The 27,087-nt window shown below is 38.3% G+C and overlaps 3 protein-coding genes, 1 long non-coding RNA gene and 1 other non-coding gene across 5 annotated transcripts in view; 2 read left to right on the forward strand and 3 right to left on the reverse strand.

The window, feature by feature from the left end:
• LOC133999597 (polycomb protein suz12-B-like) overlaps window positions 1–8,190 on the reverse strand; it is a 17,684-nt gene extending 9,494 nt beyond the window's left edge. The window contains 3 exon segments of the mRNA XM_062438838.1: window positions 6,444–6,508; window positions 6,630–6,676; window positions 8,010–8,190. Of these exon segments, the coding sequence (XP_062294822.1) occupies window positions 6,444–6,508; window positions 6,630–6,676; window positions 8,010–8,190 (293 nt within the window).
• LOC133999599 (C-reactive protein-like) overlaps window positions 1–27,087 on the forward strand; it is a 92,664-nt gene that overhangs the window by 55,989 nt on the left and 9,588 nt on the right. The window lies entirely within an intron of this gene.
• Window positions 15,523–18,640, reverse strand: LOC133999690 (uncharacterized). Its single transcript, XR_009927388.1, has 2 exons — window positions 18,497–18,640; window positions 15,523–17,122 (listed from the first exon to the last, which is right to left on the reverse strand). It is a non-coding gene; the product is annotated as an uncharacterized LOC133999690 (long non-coding RNA).
• On the forward strand, window positions 19,002–19,073 carry trnat-cgu (transfer RNA threonine (anticodon CGU)). The gene has a single exon. It is a non-coding gene; the product is annotated as a tRNA-Thr (tRNA).
• On the reverse strand, window positions 20,996–25,350 carry LOC133999600 (C-reactive protein-like). Its single transcript, XM_062438842.1, has 4 exons — window positions 25,286–25,350; window positions 25,071–25,143; window positions 22,840–23,047; window positions 20,996–22,036 (listed from the first exon to the last, which is right to left on the reverse strand). The coding sequence occupies exons 2-4, from the start codon at window positions 25,126–25,128 to the stop codon at window positions 21,625–21,627; spliced, it is 678 nt and encodes a 225-aa protein (XP_062294826.1). The 5' UTR covers window positions 25,129–25,143; window positions 25,286–25,350; the 3' UTR covers window positions 20,996–21,624.

The raw sequence follows: 27,087 nt of genomic DNA on the forward strand, positions 1-27,087 counted from the left end.
AAACAAACAGCTTTAAATGAGAACAAAAAACACCCAAAAAACCCCAAAACCCCCCCACAGATAAACCGAAACCTTTGGGAGAAGCTTCAGACATTTCTTCTTTCAATTAGAGAAAGAAGTGTAAAAAATATATTATCATTCATAAACACAGTCCAATGTGACCTCATGTGGGCCAGACCATTAAAAACATGGAAGAAAGGAGGGATGAGAGGATGTAAGCAAGGAAAAGAAGACATGAAGGAAAGACGGAAGGAAGGACGGACAAAGGAAGGAAGGAAGGAAAAGAAAACAGGAAGGAAAGATGGAAGGAAGGAAGGAAAGAATACATGAAGGAAGGAAGGAAAAGAAGACATGAAGGAAGGAAGGAATGAAAAGAAGACATGAAGGAAGGAAGGAAGGACAGAAGAAAGGAAGGAAGGAAAAGAAGACAGGAAGGAAGGAAGGAAGGAAAAGAAAAGAAGACATGAAGGAAGGACAGAATGAAGGAAAAGAAGACATGAAGGAAGGAAGGGAGGAATGAAGGAATGAAGGAAGGAAAAGACGACATGAAGGAATGAAGGAAGGAAAAGACGACATGAAGGAATGAAGGAAGGAAGGACGGACGGAAGGAAAGAAGGAAAAGAAGACATGAAGGAAGGAAGGAAGGAAAAGAAGACATGAAGGAAAAAAGGAAGGGTTAGGGTTAGGAAGGAAGGAAGGAAAAGAAGACATGAAGAAAGGAAGGAAAAGAAAAGAAGACATGAAGGAAGGAAGGAAGGAAGGAAGGAAGGAGGGAAGGAAGGAAAAAAGGAAGGGTTAGGGTTAGGAAGGAAGGAAGGAAAAGAAGACATGAAGAAAAGAAGGAAAAGAAAAGAAGACATGAAGGAAGGAAGGAAAATAAGACATGAAGGAATGAAGGAAGAAAGGAAAATAAGTCATGAAGGAATGAAGGAAGAAAGGAAGGAAGGAAGGAGAAGAAGACATGAATAATAACTCATTTTTGTCATGTATTGATCATGTTACTGGTTGGTTAGTTCAGCTCTGACTCAGATGTTTTGATATATTCGGTAAACGAGTCGTCCAGCTGCTTCACTGTTGAGTGTTTTTGTTTTTTTCTGAGCCAGAAACCGGCTGAAACCAGCATCGTGCCGGTCGTCTGCCGCTGAGCTGCGTTCATTAACGTCTAACCTGAGCTCGGGTACTAACGAGCTCTACCTACAGTTAACCTAAAACACCTGCGAGGCCGAGCTGAAGCTTTAATGGAGCCGCTGCGTGTCGCCTCATAAAAAACACGACGCTGCTCAACTTTGATCCAGCTTTGGACCAAACATGTGACGTGGCAGCGCCTCAACATCTCTCTACTAAAACCTCTCTAACTTAACAGAGCTTTACTTTGTTAACACGAGACTCGGCTCAGATAATGTGCAGATGTTATGCTTCAGTTTCAACAGGTTTTTTGGCTACAGCAGCATAATTCAGAAGGTGTTATTCTGTCCTTCCTTCCTTGTTTCCCTCCTTCCATCTATCCAACCTTCCTTCCTTCCTTCCTTCCTTCCTTCCCTCCCTCCTTCCTTCCCTCTTTCCAGCTATCCTTCCTTCCATCTATCCCTCCCTCCCTCCCTCCCTCCTTTCCTTTCGGTCCTTCCTTCCTTCCCTCTTTCCAGCTATCCTTCCTTCCATCTATCCAACCTTCCTTCCTTCCTTCCCTCCCTCCTTCCCTCTTTCCAGCTATCCTTCCTTCCATCTATCCAACCTTCCTTCCTTCCTTCCCTCCCTCCTTCCTTCCCTCTTTCCAGCTATCCTTCCTTCCATCTATCCAACCTTCCTTCCTTCCCTCCCTCCGTCCTTTCCTTTCGGTCCTTCCTTCCTTCCATCTATCCAGCCTTCCTTCCTTCCTTCCCTCCCTCCTTCCTTCCCTCTTTCCAGCTATCCTTCCTTCCATCTATCCAACCTTCCTTCCTTTCCTCCCTCCCTCCCTCCCTCCTTTCCTTCGGTCCTTCCTTCCTTCCCTCTTTCCAGCTATCCTTCCTTCCATCTATCCAGCCTTCCTTCCTTCCCTCCCTCCTTCCCTCCTTTCCTTCCTTCCCTCTTTCCAGCTATCCTTCCTTCCATCTATCCAACCTTCCTTCCTTTCCTCCCTCCCTCCCTCCTTTCCTTCGGTCCTTCCTTCCTTCCCTCTTTCCAGCTATCCTTCCTTCCATTTATCCAGCCTTCCTTCCTTCCCTCCCTCCTTCCCTCCTTTCCTTCCTTCCCTCTTTCCAGCTATCCTTCCTTCCATCTATCCAACCTTCCTTCCTTTCCTCCCTCCCTCCCTCCTTTCCTTCGGTCCTTCCTTCTTTCCAGCTATCCTTCCTTCCATCCATCTATCCAACCGTCCTTCCTTCCTTTTCTTCCCTCCTCCCATCTATCCTTCCTTCCTTCCTTCTGCTTTCACAAAATGCCAAAGTGGTTAAAGGCAAATAAGAGAACAGCTCATTTTACTGTAACGCAGCTTTTAAAAGCAGTAAAAAGACAAAAACTTCTGCCGTATCACGATATCACGACATCCAAATACTGAGACGATATGTAGTCTCATATCACGATATCGATATATTGCCCAGCTTAAACAATAACTAACCTTTAAAAATACTGTTTATTTACATTTAACATCATTAAACGTTGGACTTTTATATCATGCGAGTGTGTGAATATTCTTTCTTCATCAACAAAAAGCATAAAAACTAAAATAATTCTCTCTCTCTCTGCTTCCTAATTTAAGGATTAATCACTAATTTATTGACTGATTCTGAAATTATATAAAGACACTAATAATGAAAGGAGACTGTGAAATGCCTGAAAATAAAGTAAATAAAGAGTCTGGGTTTAATTTGAGTTTTTTAGTAAAAAAAAAAAAGTTTCATATGTGTAATCTCCTTCCTGTTTCCTGTTTCCCAAACTCTCTGGTTTTTTCACGCTCCGTTAATGGTTACCGTCGACACGCGCACGCAGCTCTTTCATAAGAGCCCTGAAGCGTTCAGGAACTCAGGTGGGAAGTGAAACTACTTCAAAATTCGTCATCGTCGAAGCTCAGAGAAGAAAAAAAAAAAGACACAAAAAATGAAAAAACGAGCTTGTTTTAGATTCAGATCTCTGCCGAACGTCAAAGACTGAAACCAGAATTTACCTTTTAAGTTTGAATTAATTGCGAAAAGAGAGAAAATGAGCAAATGTCAATGAAAGATCAAAGAGAATTCGACTTAGCTTTTAAAATAGACAGATTGATAGATTATTTGACCGCTTTCTTGCAATTCAAGTTTAATGTTTTTTGTTTTTTTGGGGTTTTTTTTGGTTTGATAGTTGATAGTTTAAAATAAGTAAATAAATAAGTAAATAAATAAGTAAATAAATAAATAAGTAAATAAATAAGTAAATAAATAAGTAAATATATAAATAAATAGGTAAATAAATAAATAAATTAATAAATAAATATGTAAATAAATAAGTAAATAAATACGTAAATAAATACGTAAATAAATAAATAAATAAATAAATACATAAATAAGTAAATAAATAAATAAGTAAATAAATAAATAAATAAGTAAGTAAATAAATAAGTAAATAAATAAGTAAATATATAAATAAATAAGTAAATAAAAAAATAAATAAGTAAATAAATACGTAAATAAATAAATAAGTAAATAAATACGTAAATAAATAAATACATAAATAAGTAAATAAATACGTAAATAAATAAATAAGTAAATAAATAAGTAAATAAATAAATAAGTAAATAAATAAGTAAATATATAAATAAATAGGTAAATAAATAAATAAGTAAATTAATAAATAAATATGTAAATAAATAAGTAAATAAATACGTAAATAAATAAATAAGTAAATAAATACGTAAATAAATAAATACATAAATAAGTAAATAAATAAATAAATAAGTAAATAAATAAATAAATAAGTAAGTAAATAAATAAGTAAATAAATAAGTAAATATATAAATAAATAAGTAAATAAATAAATAAGTAAATAAATAAATATGTAAATAAATAAGTAAGTAAATAAATAAATAAATAAGTAAATAAATAAATAGAGTAGGACTACAAAATTTCCTTAATTCATCGTAAAACTTTTCAAACACTGAACAGTTATTATTTTGTAATTTATCTAATATTTTGCTTTCATTTACACTTTATTATATTTCCTCTGCCTGGATATTATATTTTGTTATTTTAATATAATAATATAATATAATAAAATCACCATTAATTGCTGAATTTCATGAGTTAATTGTGATTAATCGCATGTTTAAAAATCCACTATTTTGCATTTCACAGCAGTTTTTAAGTCTACTGGCAGCCACTGGGAGCTACTGGGAGCTACTGGCAGCCACTGGGAGCTAGTGGGAGCTACTAGGATCTACTGAGAGCTACAGGGAGCTACTGGCAGCCACTGGGAGCTAGTGGGAGCTACTGAGAGCTACTAGGAGCTACTGGGAGCTGCTGGGAGCTAGTGGGAGCTACTGGGAGCTACTGGGAGCTACTGGGAGCTACTAGGATCTACTGGGAGCTGCTGGGAGCTACTAGGATCTACTGGGAGCTACTGGCAGCCACTGGGAGCTAGTGGGAGCTACTATGAGCTACTGGGAGCTACTGGGAGCTACTAGGATCTACTGGGAGCTGCTGGGAGCTACTAGGATCTACTGGGAGCTGCTGGGAGCTACTAGGATCTACTGGGAGCTGCTGGGAGCTACTGGCAGCCACTGGGAGCTAGTGGGAGCTACTATGAGCTACTGAGAGCTACTAGGATCTACTGGGAGCTGCTGGGAGCCACTGGGAGCTAGTGGGAGCTACTATGAGCTACTAGGATCTACTGGGAGCTGCTGGGAGCTACCAGGAGCTACTAGGAGCTACTAGGATCTACTGGGAGCTGCTGGGAGCTACTGAGAGCTACTAGGATCTACTGAGAGCTACCAGGAGCTACTAGGAGCTACTGGGAGCTGCTGGGAGCTACTGGGATCTACTGGGATCTACTGGGAGCTACTAGGATCTACTGGGAGCTACTAGGAGCTACTGGGAGCTGCTGGGAGCTACTGGCAGCTACATGGATCTACTGGGAGCTACTGGCAGCTACATGGATCTACTGGGAGCTACATGGAGCTACTGGTAGCTACATGGAGCTACTGAGAGCTACTGGGAGCTACTGGGAGCTACAGGGAGCCACTAGGATCTACTGAGAGCTACTGAGAGCTACTGGGAGCTACTGGGAGCTACTGGGATCTACTGGGAGCTACTAGGAGCTACTAGGATCTACTAGGATCTACTGAGAGCTACTAGGAGCTACTGGGATCTACTGAGAGCTACTGGGAGCTACTGGGAGCTACTGGGATTTACTGGGAGCTACTAGGATCTACTGAGAGCTACTAGGAGCTACTGGGATCTACTGAGAGCTACTGGGAGCTGTGGTGAATCCTCACTGGGAATCAAGTGAACGCAAAGTAAAGTTTACTTTATGAACTTTGACTTCTAGATTTCTTTTTAAAGCTAAAGAAGTGCAAGGAGCCATTTTATACAGTAGAGTTCATTGTTCAATAACAAAAATATACAAATAAAATCTATATATTCATGTACATATTATATTAATTACTTAGTTTTTACTCCCTTCTATCGTTAGTAAGGTAATAAATCCAGTACCAGTCGTCTCTTATCATGATCTTATTTATTATATCCTTGAAGCCTCTCAGCCTGTATGGGTTTGATAGTAAACTACATTGGTCACTTTATCTCTTTACTTCATTTATTTATTGACTTTTTATGCCTATTGTGTTGATGTTTTTTTGATTATATATTTATTTATTTGTTTAACTACGATCACAGCGACCTGAGTGTATCTACGTGGCTGGAATGACAAAATTCGGCTTTCGACTTCCATCCGACCGGCGTTTAAACATTAAATATTAAAATATCACTTTTTATGCAACACAGTATATAATATATATAACCTGCAGTGCTGGCATCAAGATTTTAACTCCGACACTATTTTGAATACTGACTGAACCAAAAGCAGTCGTATGTGTGACAGAAGGATCTTTTCTCTCTCTGTGTGTGTGTGTGTGTGTGTGTGTGTGTGTGTGTATGTGAGAAGCGTCTGTATGCAAAGCAGCCTAACTGAAAACTTCCCTCGTATCTGAGCTGTAACTGATCCAGCCTGCCCCCCCCCCCCCCCCCCCCCCCCCCCACCTACAGCGGCTGACACGTCGGTTAACTTTCACTCAAGATAACAGTTGACCTGCTTTTTTTTTCTCCCCCTTTTTTATTTTGAGAGACGAAAACTATTTAAAAAAACACCTGATTTCAATCCTGCAAGTTATGACACACACAGGAAGGAAAAGGAAGTTAAGATGAGCTGAGTGAGAGCGTCAAAATAAATCTGATCAGACACAAAACATTAACATTTAAACTTTTGTTTTTTTTTACCTTTTGGTGTTATTCCTTGAGTTTCTGTGGGACATGTAGGTGAGTGTCCTGTGCAAGAATATAGGCTGCAAAGTAACAAGAAAGAGGAAGAGGAGGAAAAGGTTAATCTTATCTAAAAGGGTGGCAAGTTTAATCATGTGACTTTATCAAAAGAAGAAAAGGAAAAAAAAAAGGCGTCACACTCACAGCGATCAAGTTCCTGGTGCGGAGGAACCTGTAGATTTGTGTTGGCTCTGTGAATGAATACAGATGTTGCATCATCATCATCATCATCATCATCATCACTTCAGGTATTACTCAACATTTATCATGGAGAGTCTGACTATGACTGATCAATCGTCGAGTCATTTCATGTTCACATTTTTACTTTTACTTGTGACAGCATCGAATTTAAACTCTTTAAGTCATTTTTTTATTATTAAAAAAAACCAACAATGCTGCTTTGGAAGAGAGTAAAAAAAAAAAAGACATGAGGTTGAACAGGAGCAAAAAAAAATCTACCTGAGCCCCAAAAATAAATTCACCTTGATTGTAAAATATGCAAAAAAACCCGACAACAATATGAAAAAGCATGCAGCTGCTACAAGTAATGAACAGCACTGCAGCATAATTAACAGTAAATGTGCATTATAAGCATTAAGCATGTAGAAAGAGTGCAAGCAGGTCAAACTTATACAGCTGTTAAAAAAAATAAAGATGTCAGCATTCACTACATTGCAGCCTTTCTCACTTTTAACACATGCATATATATATATATTTAATATAATAAATAAGCATGCAGCTGCTACAAGTAATGAACAGCACTGCAGCATATATATAATTAACAGTAAATGTGCATTATAAGCATTAAGCAACATAAAAAAGTGTGCAGAAGTAGTTAAAAAAAGAGTGCAAGCAGGTCAAACTTATACAGCTGTTTAAAGAAAGATGTCAGCATTCACTACTTTGCAGCCTTTCTCCTCTCTGACTTTTAACATATATATATTTAGATGAAACAAGTTTAATTTTTTACTTTTTTTTTTAAACTTGTGACAGCATTGACTTTAAACTCTTTAAATCATTTTTAACATAAAAAAACAACATTTTTTGTATCATTTAAAGTAAAAATGTGCATTATAAGCATTAAGCAACATTTAAAAAAATTGTGCAGTAGTTGTTTTAAAAAAAGAAGCATTATGAAAGAGTGCAAGCAAACTTATACAGCTGTTAAAGGAAAGATGTCAGCATTCACTACTTTGAATCCTCTCTCACTTTTAACACATGCATATGTATATATATATATTAAGATGAAACAATTATTAAAAAGCATGCAGCTGCTCCAAGTTATGACAGCACTGCAGCATGTATAATTAACAGTAAATGTGCATTATAGGCATTAAGCAACATAAAAAAGTGTGCAGTAGTAGAAAGAGAAATAGAAAGAGTGCAAGCAGGTCAAACTTATACAGAAAAAAAAGAAAGATGTCACTACTTTGCAGCCTCTCTCCTCTCTCACTTTTAACACAAGCATGTATTTACACATATATATATATTTAAATGCAAAGTAAAAACAGCGTGTAAACTCACTCTCGAAGGCCTGCAGGAACAACTCGTGGTCGGCTTGTGTGAGTTGCATGTTGGGCTTCTTGGCTGCAGCCTCTGACGAAGAGGAGGAGGAGGACTGATAGTTTAACCCATTAGCTTTCCCCCCTCCCACCAGCTGCTGACCCCCACCTGAAGAAGAGCTGCTGTGCTTGTGTGGGGCCATTGCACACACAAACAAAAAAAACAACCCCACCCCCCCAAAAAAAAACCTTAAAGTATCTGTTTAAAAAAGAGCAACTCAGCTCCTTCCTTTGTCAAAACAAAAGGAGCAGCGCTTTAGCAGAAACAGTTTCGATGCTTCATTGTGTGTTTTTTTGTTTGTTTTTAAACACGTAAAAAAAAATTACAAAAAAAAGCAGATTATGTTAATTTAAGTGTTTGTATATTTAACGTAAAGGGTGTAAGCTACGAGCCCTATGTTGTGTCGTGTGAGTGCCGGTTTCAGGTGCTGCTCCAGAGGCCGATGAGCAGGCTGGAAATGCGCGAAACAAGAGAAGAGAAGAGAGCAAGGTAAAAAGAAAAAAAAAGAAGCTAACTTCCGTAGCCGGTTAGCTTTGACCCGGCGCCTCAGACTTTCACGATTAAATAAAAGCCTGAAAAGCTTCTGCGTAAACACGACCACTCAAACAAAGATATTAAATACATCCTCGATGGGTTTCCATATCACAGGGTTTCACCAGATAATCCACATTATTATTTTTGTTTTGTCGCCGAGCGCCGGTTGGTAAGTTGTGTTTAGCGGTAGTGTAAAGAGCCACAAAATATGAGAGGCTTCATCCGGTACGGATTTTCAAAATAAGTTCTATTAACGCTAGGATATTTCCTTTATTAGTCCCCACAAATGAGGGAAATGTGCATTATTACAGCAGCAAGTGGATTGTTAAAAAAAATAGAAGAGCATCAATAGGAATGAATTAAGAAGAATGGATTAAAAATGTGTAGTTCACTTTCTTAAAAACGAAAGCACTAGATAATAATGAAATAATAAAAAAATACTGAAACTTTTGGTTGTGTTTGCTTGGATTATTGTTAAGGAACTTTATTTATGTATTTACTTCTCTAAGATTTTTGAAAGTTTGTTTGTTGTGAAGCCATATGGTGTAACTCAGACCATGTAGTTTAAGAGTTGCCTTGCTGAAGTTGTTTTTGTTAAAAAGGGTAAAGGCATAATAAGCATGAGCTTCAGCCTACACCTTTTTTATTAGCTTGGTGGTTGAGGTAAATCTTTTATGTATTTTGTTGGGGGTGGATTTTGAATACTAATCAAATAAAATCGATTGATAAAAGAAAGAATAAAGAACAATAAATAAGTACGAAAAACAATAGATAGATAAATACTTTATTAATCATGAAGGAAATTAAGGCATTTAGTAGTCAAAAATAAAATAGAAAATGTTATTATTATACATTGTGCACTAGTAAAATAAAATGATATTAGTGACATAGATTTGAAAAAATATAATTGTGCAATGTTTACATAAAGTATACCATGAAATATGATTTAAAATGAAAAATAAAAGTAGAATTATTATCATTATTAAGATTAAAACAGAAACATGGTGCTAATACATTTCCATGAAAACACGTCTTGCATTAAAAGCATTCATTATCAATTACCGTGGGCGATTGTGTGCTTTTAAACTGAAGGCAAGACAAGAGTTGTTTCCGGCTCCTAACTCCGACGTCTTGACCAATGAGGTTTGAAGCGTTCACTGTTTGTGTTGAAAGATCCCGCCTTCTGAGCGCTCTAGCCAATCAGTGCGCCGCCTTGTGGAACCGAGCGCTCTCATTGGTGGGAATCATGGCCCGTCTAGTAGTTGAAGCAGGAGATGAAAGCTTAGTCTCATTTGCCGCCTGCAGCTTGGCGACCCAGTTTTTCTTTCTATAAAGTCAACTAAAAAAATGTATATTTTAATACAGTTTTAGGTAAAGTCCTTTATAATAATGAAATAAAGCCTTCAAAAGGAATTTTAATCACTCAACTTTCTTAAGCCTGTAATGCCTGAATCATCAAATAATTGCCAGAAAAATTATAATTCTTTGAAACTGAAGGGGTTATCAGACCTTCTGACAAGTTATTTAAAAATTAATGAAATAACATTTTGCATATATGCGTTTTATTTTGTATCATATTTGATACATCTGGATGTTTTTGCAGTTTATTTTTCATAGCATGTTTTTTTTGTAAACAAACAAAAACATATGAATATAATGTTGTTTAGATAGATAGATAGATAGATAGATAGATAGATAGATAGATTGATAGATAGATATATAGATAGATAGATAGATAGATAGATAGATAGATAGATAGATAGATAGATAGATAGATAGATAGATAGATAGATAGATAGATAGATAGATAGATAGATAGATAGATAGATAGATATACTTTATTGATCCAAAGCTGGGAAATGACAGTGTAGCTGCAGCATTACACAGACACATAGTGATGATACAGTGACAATAACAACATATAGTATAAGGATATGAAGAATAAGCATATAAGAAAAACAAACTATACATAAAGTTTAAAGCTCTTATAGATCCTGCATAAAGCTCATGTCACCACCTGCTAAACCTTTTATGTATGTTGATGATACATAATGCATGAAATGAAATAAAATGACAACAGGCGTACAGATAAATGAGCTTTTATACGTGCTGTATGGGAATTCATATAATAAAATAAACTATAAAATATGTAGTACTTGAACACTGCATTGGTTTATCTGTGTACTGCATGTATCTGATCTTATACATCAGGTTTGTCAGGAAAAAAGTGATCACACTGATGATGTAGAGCTCTCTAAAACTCATGTATCAAATATGATTCACTTGGCATAATAGGGTTAAACTGAACAGCGTCAAAACCCTCTCTCTTTGGTGCCAGATCCATCTTAGCAACACCCAACACTTTCTCTATCACCATCAACAATTCCACTGTTCCTCCATCCCCTCGAAGCCGACATCAATAATGTGTCTCGGTCTGCATACTTACATCTACGCAACATCAATCGTCTCCGTCCCTCACTTTACACCAACCTGCACCGCTACCCTGGTAAACACCCTGATCACATCCCATCTGGACTACTGTAACTCTCTCCTCTGTGGTCTTCCTCAGAAATCTCTGCGTTAACTCCAACTGGTCCAGACACAGCCGCTCGTATCATCACCAGAACTCCCTCTATTGAACACATCACTCCTGCCCTGCACTAGGGGTGGGGGGGGGGGACAAATCAATACAGCATAGTAACACGATATTTTGCATGACAATATTGTATCAATACATGGACGCCAAGTATCGCTCTTTTATAATAGAAGTTGCAAATTAAGATTGAGGCTTTTTTTCCTTTAGGGACATAATTTGCAGGTGAAAAAAGGTAATGAATTGCAATATATCACAGCATATCACAATATATTTATTTATGTATATGTATGTGGGAACGTGCAATATGTGTACTTATGTATTTATTGATGCAACAGGTAGCATTGCATCATTTATTATTGTGCAAATATGCAACTTTACTTTTACTTTCTTTGTTCTTTTTAACTATGGCGGCAGCTGTCTCAGCACTCAGAGTCCAAGACAAATTTCCCTTCATGGACAATAAAGTATATATCTATCTATCTATCTATCTATCTATCTATCTATCTATCTATCTATCTATCTATCTATCTATCTATCTATCTATCTATCTATCTATCTATCTATCTATCTATCTATCTATCTATCTATCTATCTACCTACCTACCTACCTACCTATCTATCTATCTATCTATCTATCTATCTATCTATCTATCTATCTATCTATCTATCTATCTATCTATCTACCTACCTACCTACCTACCTACCTATCTATCTATCTATCTATCTATCTATCTATCTATCTATCTATCTATCTATCTATCTATCTATCTATTTAAAATGGCAATAATATTGTATCGTGATAATATCGTATCGTGGAGCTTCTGGTGATTCCCACTCCTACCCTTGCACCAACTTCATTGGCTCCCTATCAAATCCTGCATTGATTTTAAGATTGTGCTCCTCACTTTAAAGATTCCTTCACAACCTGGCATCATCATATCTCTCTGAACTTATTCACATCTACACACCTTCATCACACACTCTCCGATCTTCTTCTGCCGTCCAGCTCTTAACTTAACTACCACCATGGGGTCAAGACCTTATGATAAATTTCTTACATGTTTATTGAGGTTTAAGGTTGATTTTCAATCTGTTCTTACTTTCCTTTTGACTTCCTGCCTCTCTCTCTCTCTCTCTCTCTCTCTCTCTCTCTCTCTCTCTCTCTCTCTCTCTCTCTGTGTGTGTGTGTGTGTGTGTCTAAGTGATGATGTTACATGGCAGTAATCTCTCCTCATGCTACTGGATGAGCACATTACTGGCTGCACAGACATGAACCACTGACCCCAAAACATAATGAGGACTAAAATAGCTCATGAACACACAGACACAGTACACTTACACACACACACACACACACACACACACACACACACACACACACACACACACACACACACACACACACACACACACACACACACACACACACACAGAGAGACACACACACAGAGACACACACACATACACAGTACTAACACATGGTTTATTTCCACTGTGTGTCGGGTTGGATTTGTGGAATATTGTAGTTGTTCAGATGCAACCTTTCAACAGTAGATTTTTTTAACCCTCCTGTCGTCCTCCCGGGTCAAATTAACCCCATCTCTTTTGACTGTTCTTTCTTTCCTTCCTTCCTTCCATCTTACTCCTTTCCTTCATTCCTTCCATCTTACTCCTTTCCTTCCTTCCTTTCCTTCCTTCCTTCCTTCCTTCCTCCCTCCTTCCTTACTCCTGTCCTTCCTTCCTCCTTTCGTTCCTTCCTTCCTACCTCCATCCTTACTCCTTTCTTTCCTTCCTTCCTTCCTTCCTTCCTTCCTCCTGTCCTTCTTTGACCAGAGGATAACAGGAGGGTTAAAAACCCAGTCTTCTTGTCTGTTGTAATCTGTAATATTGCCTCATATATATATATATAAAATATATATATATATATATAAAATATATATATATTTTTTTTTACTACCATTATACCCCTTTAATTGCATACCTATAACATTGTTCCTGTATTTTTCATTCAGGTTGCGTCTCATGATGCTCTACAAAGCTATAAACTCCAGGAATGTAAGCCCCCCCCCCCCTTGTTGAGCTTTATACAGTTTTCCTACTGCAACAACAGTCACTTTTTTATAACTATTATAATGCTATTACATACATATTATTGTTACAGATGAGTTACAGTAATCCATCTCAGTATCTCAAATTCAGTATATCATTATTTCAGGATAACAACTACAACAATAAAGTAGTTTAAAAAACATATAAAGACGTATAACGACCGAGTGGGGGGAAAAAACGCACAGCTTAGACGTTGATTATGATTTACTATTTATTATTCAAACATATTCCCTTTAATGATGGCCATGGTAGTGGTTTTGTAAGAGTGACATACAGTAGAGCGTACAGTACAGTCAAGAGTAACCCCAGAAAGTACAGCTAGTGAACAATATCCGATTGGATCATTAGACCACATTTTTAACAGTTAGTAAAAAAAAAAAAGGGTGAAAAAAAGGGTAACAGTGTCAATAGTCATGATTAGCCTTTCCAAAAAACACATTAAACACTAAATAAATAGACTGACCTATAAAAATCCTGCATCTCTGACTCCAAAATAAAAAAATCATATAACAGGGTTCCCACACATTTCCATAACTATTCCATAATATTTTACCCCATTTCCATGACTTAATTTAAGTGGCTATAGGACACAGTACTGGGTTTTTACCCCCCCCCCCCCCCCCCCCTCCCCTCCCCTCCCAATCCCAAATCAGTTTCAGTTGGAGAGCTTTGTCGAGGCTTTTGTTGAACAACTTTTCAGAAAACCTCGGAGCAAGATTTGACGAAGGGGGCTTTCAAGAAAGTTTGGCTTTCATGGTCACGACTAACGACCGTACGTCAAAGACCTTTTTATTCAATTTGTACTCTAAGGAAATGTGGGTGGGACGGTCAAATAGGGGGCGGCAGGGAGGCAGACATTTTTTTTTTACCAGAGTAGATGTCATTTCCTGTATTTTGGTGCCTTTTTAACAGCTGTTTTGACACTTTGATCATTTTAATAATTACATCCCAGAGCAAGTGTTTGGCCCCAGATCACAAATTTAAAAGATATTAAAAAACTAAATATAGAAATTGATGATTAGTATATTCATATGGTAAAAGTGTGAGGGTCCAAGTATCTTTGATATCAGGTCGGTTCATCCCTAATTCAAAACTTTTCAAAAACATTCCCCTAATTCCAAACCTTTTTTCTAATTTCATAACTTTTCCAGGAGTTTCATGACCGTGGGAACCCTGATATAAAGGTTGAAGTAATTTCCCAGTGTTTACTTAATTCTCCTGATCGGTCACTTGAAACCAGGACTGATACGGACCACGAGCAGCCAAAAGGCAATAGTGAAGTTTGCTTTGATTTTCCAGCCTTTAAACTCACTCTGTTGGTCCCTCTCGTGGCTCTGGAGGAGTCCAGTGTCACCGATTAACCCCGGGTTTTGACCACAGCTACACATTCCCGTCAAACATAGCATGACATCAATTTCACCAAGAGGAACACGGCGTCCTCTGGGAGTCACATGCTACAGACGACACATCTTCATTCACATATATACCAACTAAATTCTCCTGCTAGATAAACTCATTGGTGGGAGACGGTTCCGTCAATGTTACGACTTAATTATCTCAATAAAATAAATGGTATCCATATCCTGAGATAAAAATTGAACTATTAACTTAATTGGGGTTTTATTAATGGACTTAAATGTCTCAATATCTACTGAATTTTATGGTTTATCCAAAGAAGGATTCAGTATGTACACGAGGCATCTTTGAGTACAGATGACAGAGGAGAGATGAAGGATTACCACCTATTGTTGGCTCATGATAGAAATAATCAAGTACCCTTCATCAGGATGTTAAGATAATGAGATAAATTCATTAGTATCTCAGGAAAATGGTGTTCGAAAGCTGCACTATCTTACAAAACCATCCATCATTTCAAAAACGCATGGCATGATTCTAGGGCTGGGCGATTATGGCAAAATCAAAATCACGATTTATTGAACTTTTAACCTCGATTACGATTAATGAGCGATTATCTCCTCCCTTGATGAACAATGATGTATTTTCACAGTTTCTTTTGTTTTGTATTTTAAACTGCTGCCCTCACACATGAGGATCTTTAGGGAGGGAAAATAATGATGTTTTAAGGCAGGGGGGTCAAACATGCGGCCGGTGGGCCAGAACCGGCCCGCCGAGGAGTCCAATCCGGCCCACTAACCTTCCTGTTTTCTTTCCTTCCTCCTTTTTTTCCCCTTCCATCTGTTCTTTCTTTCTTTCTTTCTTTCTTTCCTTCCTCCCTTTCTTCCTTCCATCCGTCCTTTCTTTCTTTCTTTCTTGTCTTCTCTTCCTTCCATCTGTCGTTCACTCCTTCTTTCCTTCCATCTGTCCTTTCTTTCTTTCTTTCTGTCTGTCTTTCCAGTCTTCTCTTCCTTCCTTCCTTCCTTCCTTCCTTCCATCTTTTCCTCCTTTAGGGAGTGAAAATAATGATGTTTTAAGGTGTGACGCTGTGGTTAATGTCTAGTTTACTTGATTAGAATTATGAAAAGATTACTTCTTTCTTTCTTCATTCCATCTTTCCCTTCTTCCTTCCTTTCTTTCCTTCCTTCCTTCTGTCTTTTACTCCTCCCTTCCTTCCTCCCTTTCTTCCTTACATCTTTCCTTCCTGTCTTCTCTTCCTTCCTTCCATCTGTCCTTTCATTCATTCATTCCTTCCTTCCTTCCTTTCTTCTTGTCTTCTCTTCCTTCCTTCCATCTGCCTTTCATTCATTCCTTCCTTCTTGTCTTCTCTTCCATCTGCCTTTCATTCATTCCTTCCTTCCTTCCTGTCTTCTCTTCCTTCCTTCCATCTGTCTTTCTTTCCTTTTTTCTTAATAATAATTTCCTGTTTTAAGGTGTGACGCTGTGGTTAATGTCTAGTTTACTTGATCAGAACTATGTAAAGATCACGGTTTGGGTTAAAATGATCACTGGAGACAAGTTTTCAAATTCCTTAAAGATATGCAACCTTTGCTGTCATGGCAACAGTGAACACCACCATTAATTGACATGAGCAAGATTAAGTCGATTAGAGTTTCTAAATGTCGGTTTAGATTATTTTTCGATTAATTGCCCAACCCTACATGATTCTTCTGTAAACACATGACCGTCGATCTCAAGGTAAATACATCGTACTCTCGTCGCTCCCGGGCCTCAAGTTTAAAATCCAACATTGTCTCTACTCTACCGGATAAAACTGACACAACCGACGACGACTAAACATCTCCGGTCATCCCTCATCACACACTGTTGAAGGTGGAGTCTTCCGAACTTGGAAAAATAATGTCAAAAAAGTGCAAAGTTGCCCGGATTGGCTGTTATGATTTGATATTAAATGTGGACAATGATCTGCAGCCCCCCCCGAAAAAAAAACTAGACAGACTAACAGATAGACAGACCAAGCGCTCACGATAACACGCACATCGATGGGAGTCCTTATTGAGCTTCGTTGTCTTTGTTTAGTCGCCCATCGGTGCTCCTGACTTCATTTGGGACTTCCTAACCGTTACCAAACATGCTTGATCTTCAGCCGTCGAGCAGTCATTTGAGCCTCAAACGAAACAACATCTAGCAAGGGGGCGGTTTGGTTCTTCAGCTGAGCTTTCAAGGTTTAGTGTTTTCTCCACAGTATGTACGTCATGAGCAGGATGAGGCCTGCCGACAAGCCCGCGATCACAAACTGGTGGATAGAGAGGACGTTCTCCAGCGTGTGGATCCTCTCCTCCATGGCGCTGGTGTGGAAGTAGTCGTAGATGCCGGCTGTGATGCTCCACAGCGCCCACACGGCGTCCACCACCAGAGGCATGGCGGAGCAGAGACTCGGGAGGCTCGGCTACGGGTTCAGGACAGGCTCTGTCAAAGACTGGAACACAAGACATACAGAGATGTGAACCAAGCACTGAGCATTGAAGGCCACCGTTAAAATCATTTCACAGTTTCTTTGTTGGCACCAGCGGTTTTAAGACTTAAGCTAAAACTAGCAGTGAAAAATAATCTTGTTAACTGAAATGAAAATAAAAATGAACAGAAAAGGAAACAGAACTGCAAATAAGTCAGATTCGTCTTCGTTGTCGCAGACCGTTTATAGTTTTACTTTTGGTTTAGCTCCAGGTGATAATAACTGAGCTCTGATGTGGGTTTAAGCATCGTTACGGGTTAAAGAATAAAACAATAAAACAATAAAATGGCCTTTTTTAATAAACAATGGCTTGGTAAACCATATTTGGTGTCATGCATTCTTTAATCCTTTTTCAGCTTCTACAAATCAAAGCTTTCCTCCTAATACCTGAAAAACTACAACTTAATAAAAACTAAACTGAAACTAGTCAATTCCTCAAAAATAAAAATGAAACTAAAACTACTTAATCACTTGTTAAATTAACTAAAACTATACTGATATTTAAAATAAATGAATACATAAATACATTCTTTGTTGGCACACGATTCAAGTCCTGTAAACTTCCACAGCATAATTGTCATTAGACAGTGTCTTAAACTTTGAATAAAATAGAAAAATTTATCATGTTTTAACAATTGGCATATTTTAAAAGTCACTTCAATGTATTTATACTGCACTATAAGGCATAATAGACTAAATCATGACATACAGCTGCTCTTTTTGCTTGGTTTAAAAAAAATATGATTGGTTTAGAGTGATTAATTAGGGCAGCACCACTTGTGTTAAACATCCCACCATATTAATAAACCTACAAATTATCTATGATCAATGTTGCATTGCCTACAGTAGCTTTCAACCTTAAGTTTAGTTTGTGCGTCATGAGATTAAACCCTGCTTCAAAAAAGTAGGGCTTGAATGCAATCTTGCAATTTATAACGTTTAAACTGTATTTAATGATATGTTTTGGTGTGCCGAATTAAAGAATGGCTCTTAATAAAATATAAAAAGCTTTAATCGATGCTTTCTATGCATGCCACGTTGTTTATCAGCGCGTATTTTTGGAAATATTTAATAATTTGCATTGCAATTTGGCGTAGGTAAACACGCCTGAGTGAAATGCGGTTAAATGTGAACCAACAACTACACAGAAACACTGATATTAAAGCAACTGGAGATACTTAGAGAGGCTTGCACTAGTTGGATAGTAGGTTAATAATACACCTTGCACACAAAAAACTGACCATAATAACATGAAGGGCATCGAGCTAATGCGTTAGCTTTTCCACACAGGCTCGTGTCCATTAACCGAGAGAGCAAGCACAGATTTGTTTTACTTACAGCATTAGTTTGCTTTACTCCAGATGTTCGCGACGACTACACACGATTCCCACCAAACCTCTCACATCATCATATTATTATTACAGACATCCACCACGTTTTAGGGGGGAGGGAGAAAAGGAAAATATATGCCGCTGTAGCCTGTGATTGTGCAGCCACTTCACTTCCGGGTGAGAACATGCAACTATCCTCTTCATTCAACTGCGCCAAACTTCATGTAAAAAAATCACATTTTTAGTAGCCTAGCTGCCATGCAAATATAAAAAGGCAAGTAAGACGTCGTATAATCAGTAATGCCATCTTGCTGCACATTCGGCATCATATAAATACTTTAAATGTCCAATTTTGCTGCTGAGGAAGTAAAAAAAAAATCGAACATATTTTTAATGAAGTTTGGAGTTAAAGACGTTTCCCTTCAGACTGAATTCAGATATTTAAAACACGATTTACAGGTGATAATGTGTGTTTCTTTAAGTAGCCATACTTTGCCCCATTTACATTACCAGGCGCGGTGGCCAAGTGGTAAGGCGTCGGTCTCGTAAACCGAAGATCGCGGGTTCGAACCCCGTCCGTGCCTTGGACCTGTGCACATTGCTGACTCACTCACTTTTTTTTCTCTAATGTAGATGACACTCATAGGCAATCATCTTTATTGGTCAAGTATATAGTCATGCATATGTGTAATCTGACTTCAATGTACACACAGTCTTTAGAAATATACACAAGGCTAAATCTGGGACACTTTCCATGGGAATTAACGGAAATAAACTGGAAATTTACCAAATTGCATATTAGCCTATAACAAGGAACTTAAAATGTAGTTAGAAAAAAACATCTTGTATCATAATTTATTTCTTATCTTTCTATTGTGTACTTTTTTCTTTCGAATTGATTAAAGTTCAAATCCCAAATAAATCAGTCAGATGTCATTTCCAGTGAATTCCCATTAATTCCCATATATTCCCATAGAAAGTTTCCAACTTGGAATATTTTCTCAAATTCATCAGCTTAACTTCCCATGGAAAGTTTTCAGAAATTTACTGGACATTTATTGGAAATGCTCCGGCCCCTTTGCAACCCTACAAGGCATCACAATTAGGGCTGGGTATCACTAAGGTATTGACCAAAATAGATTGATATCAAGCCTAGTATCGAAACATATCCCGTCAAACGACACCTGCAATCGATCCTTTTTTTTTCGTCCACCCCCCTGCCGGCCCTGTATACTAACCGCAGTGGGTCCATCAATGGCTCAACAGATTTGGTGATGGAGTTTTTGACAATCCTCTCCATCACCTTCATCACCAAGGAGGTCAGGGCAGGTCTCAGGTCATTTAGTACCTTGGTGGGGCCCTTCTTGGGGATGGGAATGACCGTGGCAGTTCATGGAGGTCTGGAACAGCTGCTGGAATACTTCCCCCAGCTGCTCAGCACAGTGCTTTAGGGTCCGCCCAAAGATGTTGTCAGGTCCTCTGGAGGGCTCTCACCACCTCTTCCCTGCTGAAGGTGAAAGTTGAATCATCAGGATGGAGTGTGGAGATGATGGTCTTTAGCTCTGCGCTATTGTCCTTTTCGAATCTTGAAAAGAACAAGTTGAGGTCGTTGGGTAGAGATGTTGTGTTGCAGCCATCAACCTGGATGGGTTTATGACTGGATGTAGTACAGTTTACAGCTGCCATGTTCTTCAGGCCCTGCCAGGCAGAGCGGAGGTTCCCCTGGGAAAAGGAGACCTCCACTTTGTTCTTATAGTCAAGTTTAGCCTTTTTAATGGCACGCTTGACATCTCGATTGACCTCCTTCTTTTCCTCCTCCGAGCCAGTGAAGAAAGTCCTTTTTTTCTTATTGAGTGCTTGTTTTAGTTCTTTAGTGACCCAGGTTTTATTGTTAGGGAATATTGTAATGGTTTTGGTTGGGATTATACTGTCCACACAAAAGGAGATGTATGATGTCACTGTGTCCACCTGCTCATCAATGTTGCTAGAGGACAGTAAACAATTCCAGTCAGTGGTTTCAAAACAGCCCTGTAGTCTGTCAATACTGTCTGGAGTCCATTGTTTGATGTTTTTAGTTATTTTGTCTGACCTCTTGACTACAGGTAGATAAGCCAGAGCAAGCAAAATGCTATTATGGTCTGCAGAGTCTACCCTGGGTGGCACCTGTGTGTTTTTCATTGATTATGAAGCTAAATAACCCCAAAAGTCCTTAAAAAGTATTTGGAGTTGGAGCTGCAACCACAATATATACTAAACTGCTCTTTTCTTTGTCCACTAGAGGGCAATGAACAACACATATAGCTTGCTTAGTTCAGAGTTAAACTTGAAAAAACATTCAGGACTGTGGATTTAGTCCTCCATCACTTCCATTGTAAGTGCATTATGAAGATTGAAAGAACATGCATTGCAAACATGGAATAACTACTCTGGTTTTGTATATGTCCGGTGAGTACTGGTGCAGTCTTAAGTCGACATTATCATGAAATATATTCCACCACAACAGCCATTATCAGCAAAAGTTTTTATTGGATTGAAAACAATTACAGTGAGACGCCACATTTGTGGTAAGAAATGCTCATGAATGATTCTGACCTGAGTGCACAGACTTTAACCTTTGTGTGGGCCTCCCGGGTCAAATTGACCCCGCCTGTTTTGACTGTTCCTTCTTTCCTCCCTTCCTTTCTTCCTTCTGTCCTTCTTTCCTTCCCTCCTTCCTCCCTTCCTTCTGTCCTTCTTTCCTCCCTCCCTCCTTCCTTCATTCCTACCTTCCTCCTTCCCTCCTTCTCTTTCTTTACTCCCTCCTACCTACCTTCCTTCCTTCCTTTCCTCCCTCCCTCCTTCTCTCTTTCTTCCTCCCTTCCATCCTTCCATCCTTCTTCCTCCCTTCCTTCCTCCTTTTCTCCCCTTCCTTCCTCCTTTCCTTCCTCCTTTCTCCCCTTCCTTCCTCCTTTCCTTCCTTCTTCCTCCCTTCCTTCCTCGACTCAAGGACAACAGGAGGGTTAACCATAAAATCATCTTCTGCTTATATGTTATACAGGTTTAAGCTGGCTACATTGACTTTAAGCTTTATATGGCTTTATTTTATATTATGACACTGCCTACATTATTCCAGCATGTCATGTGTGACAATTACAGCTACAGTTCACGATTTAAAATCTTTGCCCCAAAACTGGATTTAAACTCTATACTTCCCCAGTCTAAAACGTTTCCTCCTGATATTCTGATCCCAGAGGACAAGTATTTGATGGTGCTGTCTGAGAGGACAGAGTCCCACAAATTGACATCACTGATCTCACCAACAAAACTCTGTTTAGCCTCATATTCACCTAAGTAACTGTCCAGATCTTGTCCGATGACAACCTTGCCATCAGGACGCACTGTGTGACCCTGCTTGTAGATTTTAGTCAGGCTTTTCTTCCCATTCATGAAGAGGGCAGTAGCACCTGTACTGGAATTCCAGGTGAAACACAGGTGGGTCTCAAGGGCACCAAGCTGAGGGACGCTGAAGCTAGCAGCTTCTGATGATGAACTCAGGTACAAGGACAATCTAAACACACACATACACTTCATTTGTACAGCAGTACAAACATTGCAAAATTAAAAATATATCAGTGTTAAAAGACAAACAGGGCTTGATAAGTGTCAATAAATTCAGTTTCACACATATTCATTACAGATTTAATCAGTTTAGCTCATTCTCCTTACCTTGCGAGGCAGCTAAATTGATTGAGTATTTTTTTTTAAAGTGCCTGCCCTTTATCAAGGATTTCAAAGGAAGACTTCTCACATGGGTCTGTGTAACAAACCATCTGACATGACAGGTTATCATGATCATGCAACATCGAATTTCATGCAATAACATGTGATGATTTGTAGCAATAGAAGTAGGAGTGGTAGAAGTATTGTTCACTGCTAACTCTAGTTCACTATTTTATTTTGTAATTTTGTATCACAATTTTTGAGAAAAGTTGCTGCGAAATTGAGCATTTTGGCCACAATAATCACAAAAATACATAAAATCATGGAGGGACTGGGAAGTGATGTCAGTTTAACACAAATTACTTATAGAGTTCATCAGTTAAGGTCAGTTGCCTGCAAAATTGAATTTCATGCAATAACACACAAGCACACAACAGCATTAGCAGTACAAGCAGGAGTAGTATTGTCAGAAATAGTAGAGGTAACATAATTTTTTAGTATTTTACCATAAAAATGGTAAAATTTAGGAGAATGTAGTGACAAAATATTGCCTCATCTTGGATCCTTAGTATCTGGTTAGTAGAAGTAGTGCTAGTATTGTAATCAATAATCTTATGCTACGTCATAAAGTATGGAGTACTAAGTGTTTACCTGCCGTCCCGTTCACACCACAAATTCAGTTCATCAGCGTGTGGAGTCCGATAGGCAAAGAGGATGATCTCACGCTGTCCAGTGAGCTCTGTGGCAACACGCATGCACAGACTGAACGCCCTCAGGTTCAGAGGTTTAAGAGGGGTCAACTCAACATAATCGCTATTTGTCTCACTGGGGAATACCAAGGTCTTAATGGTATCACTCACTGAAAGACAAGAAACAGAGATTTTGTTACGTTACAAAGTTGGCAACAACAATGAAAAACATCCCACTGGCAAACATTTAGATATTTGAAAGTATGTCGATAAACTAAAAATATATTGTATAAGTATATTTTTGGACCCTAAAAGGAAAAATAAAAATCCATCACTTATACTCTTCGCAAACTTTCTAATTAATTTAAATTCTTTCAACTTAAAAGTGCTTCAGAAGTGAGCACGCTTTTTGAGATAATGCCAGAAAAGCCTACACTGATTTCGTTTGCAATCACTTTCTACCAGGCAGGGAGTTCGGGTCCTCTGAAATGATGCCAACGCGGAAGTAACTTAAAACTGCATTCTATCAAAAGGCCACCAGGGGGCGACCGTTTTGGTGTCAAAAGGACTTCCGTCTCTATACAAGTCAATGGAGAATTCACCAATTTCTCATTTGATTTCTAACCTCAGTAAACGTTTTCAGAATGCGTTTATGGTCTCAATCGCTAGTTTAAAGGCTTCTTCAATGCAGTATGATGTTCATTTGGGACATTTTGGCCTCCCTGATTTTATATGTGATGATAAAGCAGGGTATGCATTAGGGCGTGGCTACGTCGTGATTGACAGGTTGATTGGTTCACAGGTTCTTTGGTCGCCTCTTGCTCCTCCTGATGCGCATATAAGTAGAATCTGTGGGGGGTTTTTACCCGGCATGCACCGCAAATTTTCAAGCTGGCGCTGCCCAGATCCGAGACTATTGGCTTCCAAGCAGCAGTCCACAAACCAATGGGTGATGTCACGGATGTTACGTCCATTTTATATACAGTCTATGCTTTCTACCAACAGAATTTCATCCTTATTTACATGTTTCCGGTGTATATACAATAAATATATCAGATCATTGTTGATTTTGCAGGTTAATTGCGACTGGAGATATTAAGGTCTTCAAATAAATCAAATGCAGTTTTTAAATTACACGTGGTTCCACTGAAAAGGTTTTTCTTAAACTTGGATGTAAGGAGTGTCATTCTTCACACTCAGTTAAAACCTTTTTTTACTCTTTACCCAGCCAGCATGTCCATGTAGGCCCCACAAGGGTTAAATTTAGGCTGCAATGTGGGTCCATGTTACTGAAACCATGTGGGACCAGTTCAAGCCCATACCCACCCAGTATCCACGTAGCCCTCATGTAACCCATGTTGGGCCCACATGTACATGCTGGCTGGGCAGTTGTCACTTTATAGCATTCTTAAATGTAAATATTAAAGGTTTGATAGATTTAATTTTCACTCCCCGTATTAACCCTTTAATGGAACGATAGATAGATAGATAGATAGATAGATAGATAGATAGATAGATAGATAGATAGATAGATAGATAGATAGATAGATAGATAGATAGATAGATAGATAGATAGATAGATAGATAGATTGATAGATTGATAGATTGATAGATTGATAGATTGATAGATTGATAGATAGATTGATAGATAGATAGATAGATAGATAGATAGATAGATAGATAGATAGATAGATAGATAGATTAGACTCTATTAATCCCCAAGGGGAAATTTAAAATGTCCAAGCAGCAATACCGCAATACATGGCACAAAGACAACAAACATAGAAATCACACAAAATACCTAAGAATATATAATAACACACTAAAAACACACAATAAATGACTAAACAATCTCTTGGAGAAGACCTTTGATGCATTTTACATATTACATTTAACACAGAAATTACGAATTCATATGCAAGGCTGGTCATCATATCATCAAAGGAAACTAGTAAGTATTCACATTTCAGAAGCTGAAACCAGATCATTTTTTAAAACATTTTTGCTCTAAAAATGTCTAAATCAAGTAATCAACTATTAAAATAGTCACTGATTAATTTTCTGCTCATCAGCTTATCAGTTACTTTCAGCCAGTCAGTTCATTCACCTTTACATTTTGGAACAAAACATTACATTTATACGTTCAATACATGCACACATACACACACATTAGGACACAAAAGTAGAGCTTACAAGTATCTGCCAACGCCGTGGGGACGGCAGCGAGAAAAAGAACGCATAAAAATCCCATTTTGTCTGAACAAACCTGTAGAAAATGAGAGAATTGAATTAAGTCATTGCACATTTGCTCAGTTATCTTGAAATATTTAGTTAAATGCTGTCAGTAGTTTTCATATGTAGAAAAGACTCCATAGAGATATACAAGTAGAATGAAGCTGTATACATACTGTGCCGCTGTGAAGATGCTGCTATGGAGTACCTGCATGGAGGGATTTTATAGCCTGACCACCCAAACTCCTCCCCATTAAAATGTACTGATAAAAGGATATCTTTACTCTTCCTTGTTTGTCTTATTGATTGCTTGATATAAAATGCACGTGCCTGTTTACACACGATTTCATCTAGGGCAGAAAAAAAACAAATAAAAGCAAATATGAACAGTTCTTCTCAGGACATCTTCTACATGCAGCTGGATGTGGATCCTGTTGGTAGTAACCATAAGAGAGCACAAAAGAACAAAGCATACTGGTTAATCCAAATCTGGCGATTTACTATGTTTTTCAGTTGTCTATAAATCCAATGAGAAGGCCCAAACCAAAACTGAGTTGATACTGCAGAGCTGTGGGTGTTACAGGTGTCGTGACACCAGACTTTTTAAAAACAGCATCTATTTATTATTCTTTGATCAAGCCATTTCATAACACATTGTTTAGAGGGCAGACAAACTTAACTAAAAGCAAAAATAAACACACAAAGTCCAGGTATGTTGACCAAAGGGTTATTCCAGGCAGGAGGTTCAACAAACTCTGAGTCTAACCCTGATGGGAAACTCTGAGTATCCGGTTCCAGAGCAGCTGACCAGAATTAGTTCAATCAACTCTGAGTATGTTCACCTTGAGTTTGGCGCGTGCGCAACCACTATACAAAGCCATCATCAATGGAGCCCCGATACCTTGATTCACCATGGCAACTACTGAGAAAACAAGCTCGAGTTACGTCACCTCACTGTAACTGGAGCTCCCCCTGCAGGCCTGTGGTGAATATGATCATATATCTCACTAAAAAGTAACACTACTGCAGACGGTGGAGAGAGGAGCGGCATGGGAGAAAATTGCTGCCCGAGTCAATGCTTAAGTTTTCCACTGACTTAACTTACCTCACTTAAAATTGTAGCATACAGGTGAAAAAGTGGTGTAACGTATTTGGAAGCAGTTAAAAATGAAATAATATATATATATGTGTGTGTGTGTTATAATTGCATTTTAGGGTCTTTTTATTTAGTTTTAATTTTATTGTTGTATATATTTGTTTTTGTTTGTTGTTTTTTCTATATCAGTATTTTTTGAGCTGCTGTAGCAATTAATTTCCCCCACTGTGGGATCAATAAATGTATCTTTATCTTTAAGACTAAAATGTGACGATTTGTACCATAAAATAAAATAAGATTAACAAAAAGGCAGATATGGCCGGAGAATGTTAAGAAATGATTGAGTGTAATGAACAGTGATACCGTTCTAACAGATATTCATCTCAGAGTGAAAGCACATCCAATTGATCCCTGAATACATCTCCCAACATAAGGCATTGCGAATTAATACTGCCTCGATATCTATCGGATTGCGAAGAAACGGACCATCCATGTTTGGCAGCTTGCTTCAGGTGGGAGGAGACAGGTAGAAACTATGTTCACAGAGTCAGTTACCATGGTGACTGACTCTGAGTTCCAGTTACCATGGTGACTGACTCTGAGTTTCAGTTACCTCTCTTTCTGGAGCAGATAACACAGAGTTTCCCCTCATCTCGGGGGTTAACATACTACTAGTTTTCCTTTATAACCCGCTTTCTGGAATACCCCCCAGGTTTTCAGGGCATCTTGCAGCTTTCAAAAAAGCAAACATCAGGGGACACAAAATGACCTGAGCACACGGGTTAATTTGTAGCCTTTTAAAGGGAGAAGTGTCTACAAATTTAATGAGAACATCAAAACCAAAAATTAAGTGATCCCGTTAACAAATATTATTTAGTTATC

This window comes from Scomber scombrus, chromosome 18 (genome assembly GCF_963691925.1).
Source record: "Scomber scombrus chromosome 18, fScoSco1.1, whole genome shotgun sequence".
Lineage (NCBI taxonomy): Eukaryota > Metazoa > Chordata > Actinopteri > Scombriformes > Scombridae > Scomber > Scomber scombrus.

What these genes read in the sequence shown, in the direction of transcription:
- LOC133999600 (XM_062438842.1), bottom strand. Translation starts at nt 25,128, where the DNA reads ATGGGATTTTTATGCGTTCTTTTTCTCGCTGCCGTCCCCACGGCGTTG. An exon ending in CACGGCGTTGGCAGATACTT is followed by an intron (nt 23,048 to 25,070) that starts GTAAGCTCTACT and finishes CTTGTCTTTCAG; the next exon opens with TGAGTGATACCATTAAGACC. An exon ending in TGGTGTGAACGGGACGGCAG is followed by an intron (nt 22,037 to 22,839) that starts GTAAACACTTAG and finishes GTGTGTGTTTAG; the next exon opens with ATTGTCCTTGTACCTGAGTT.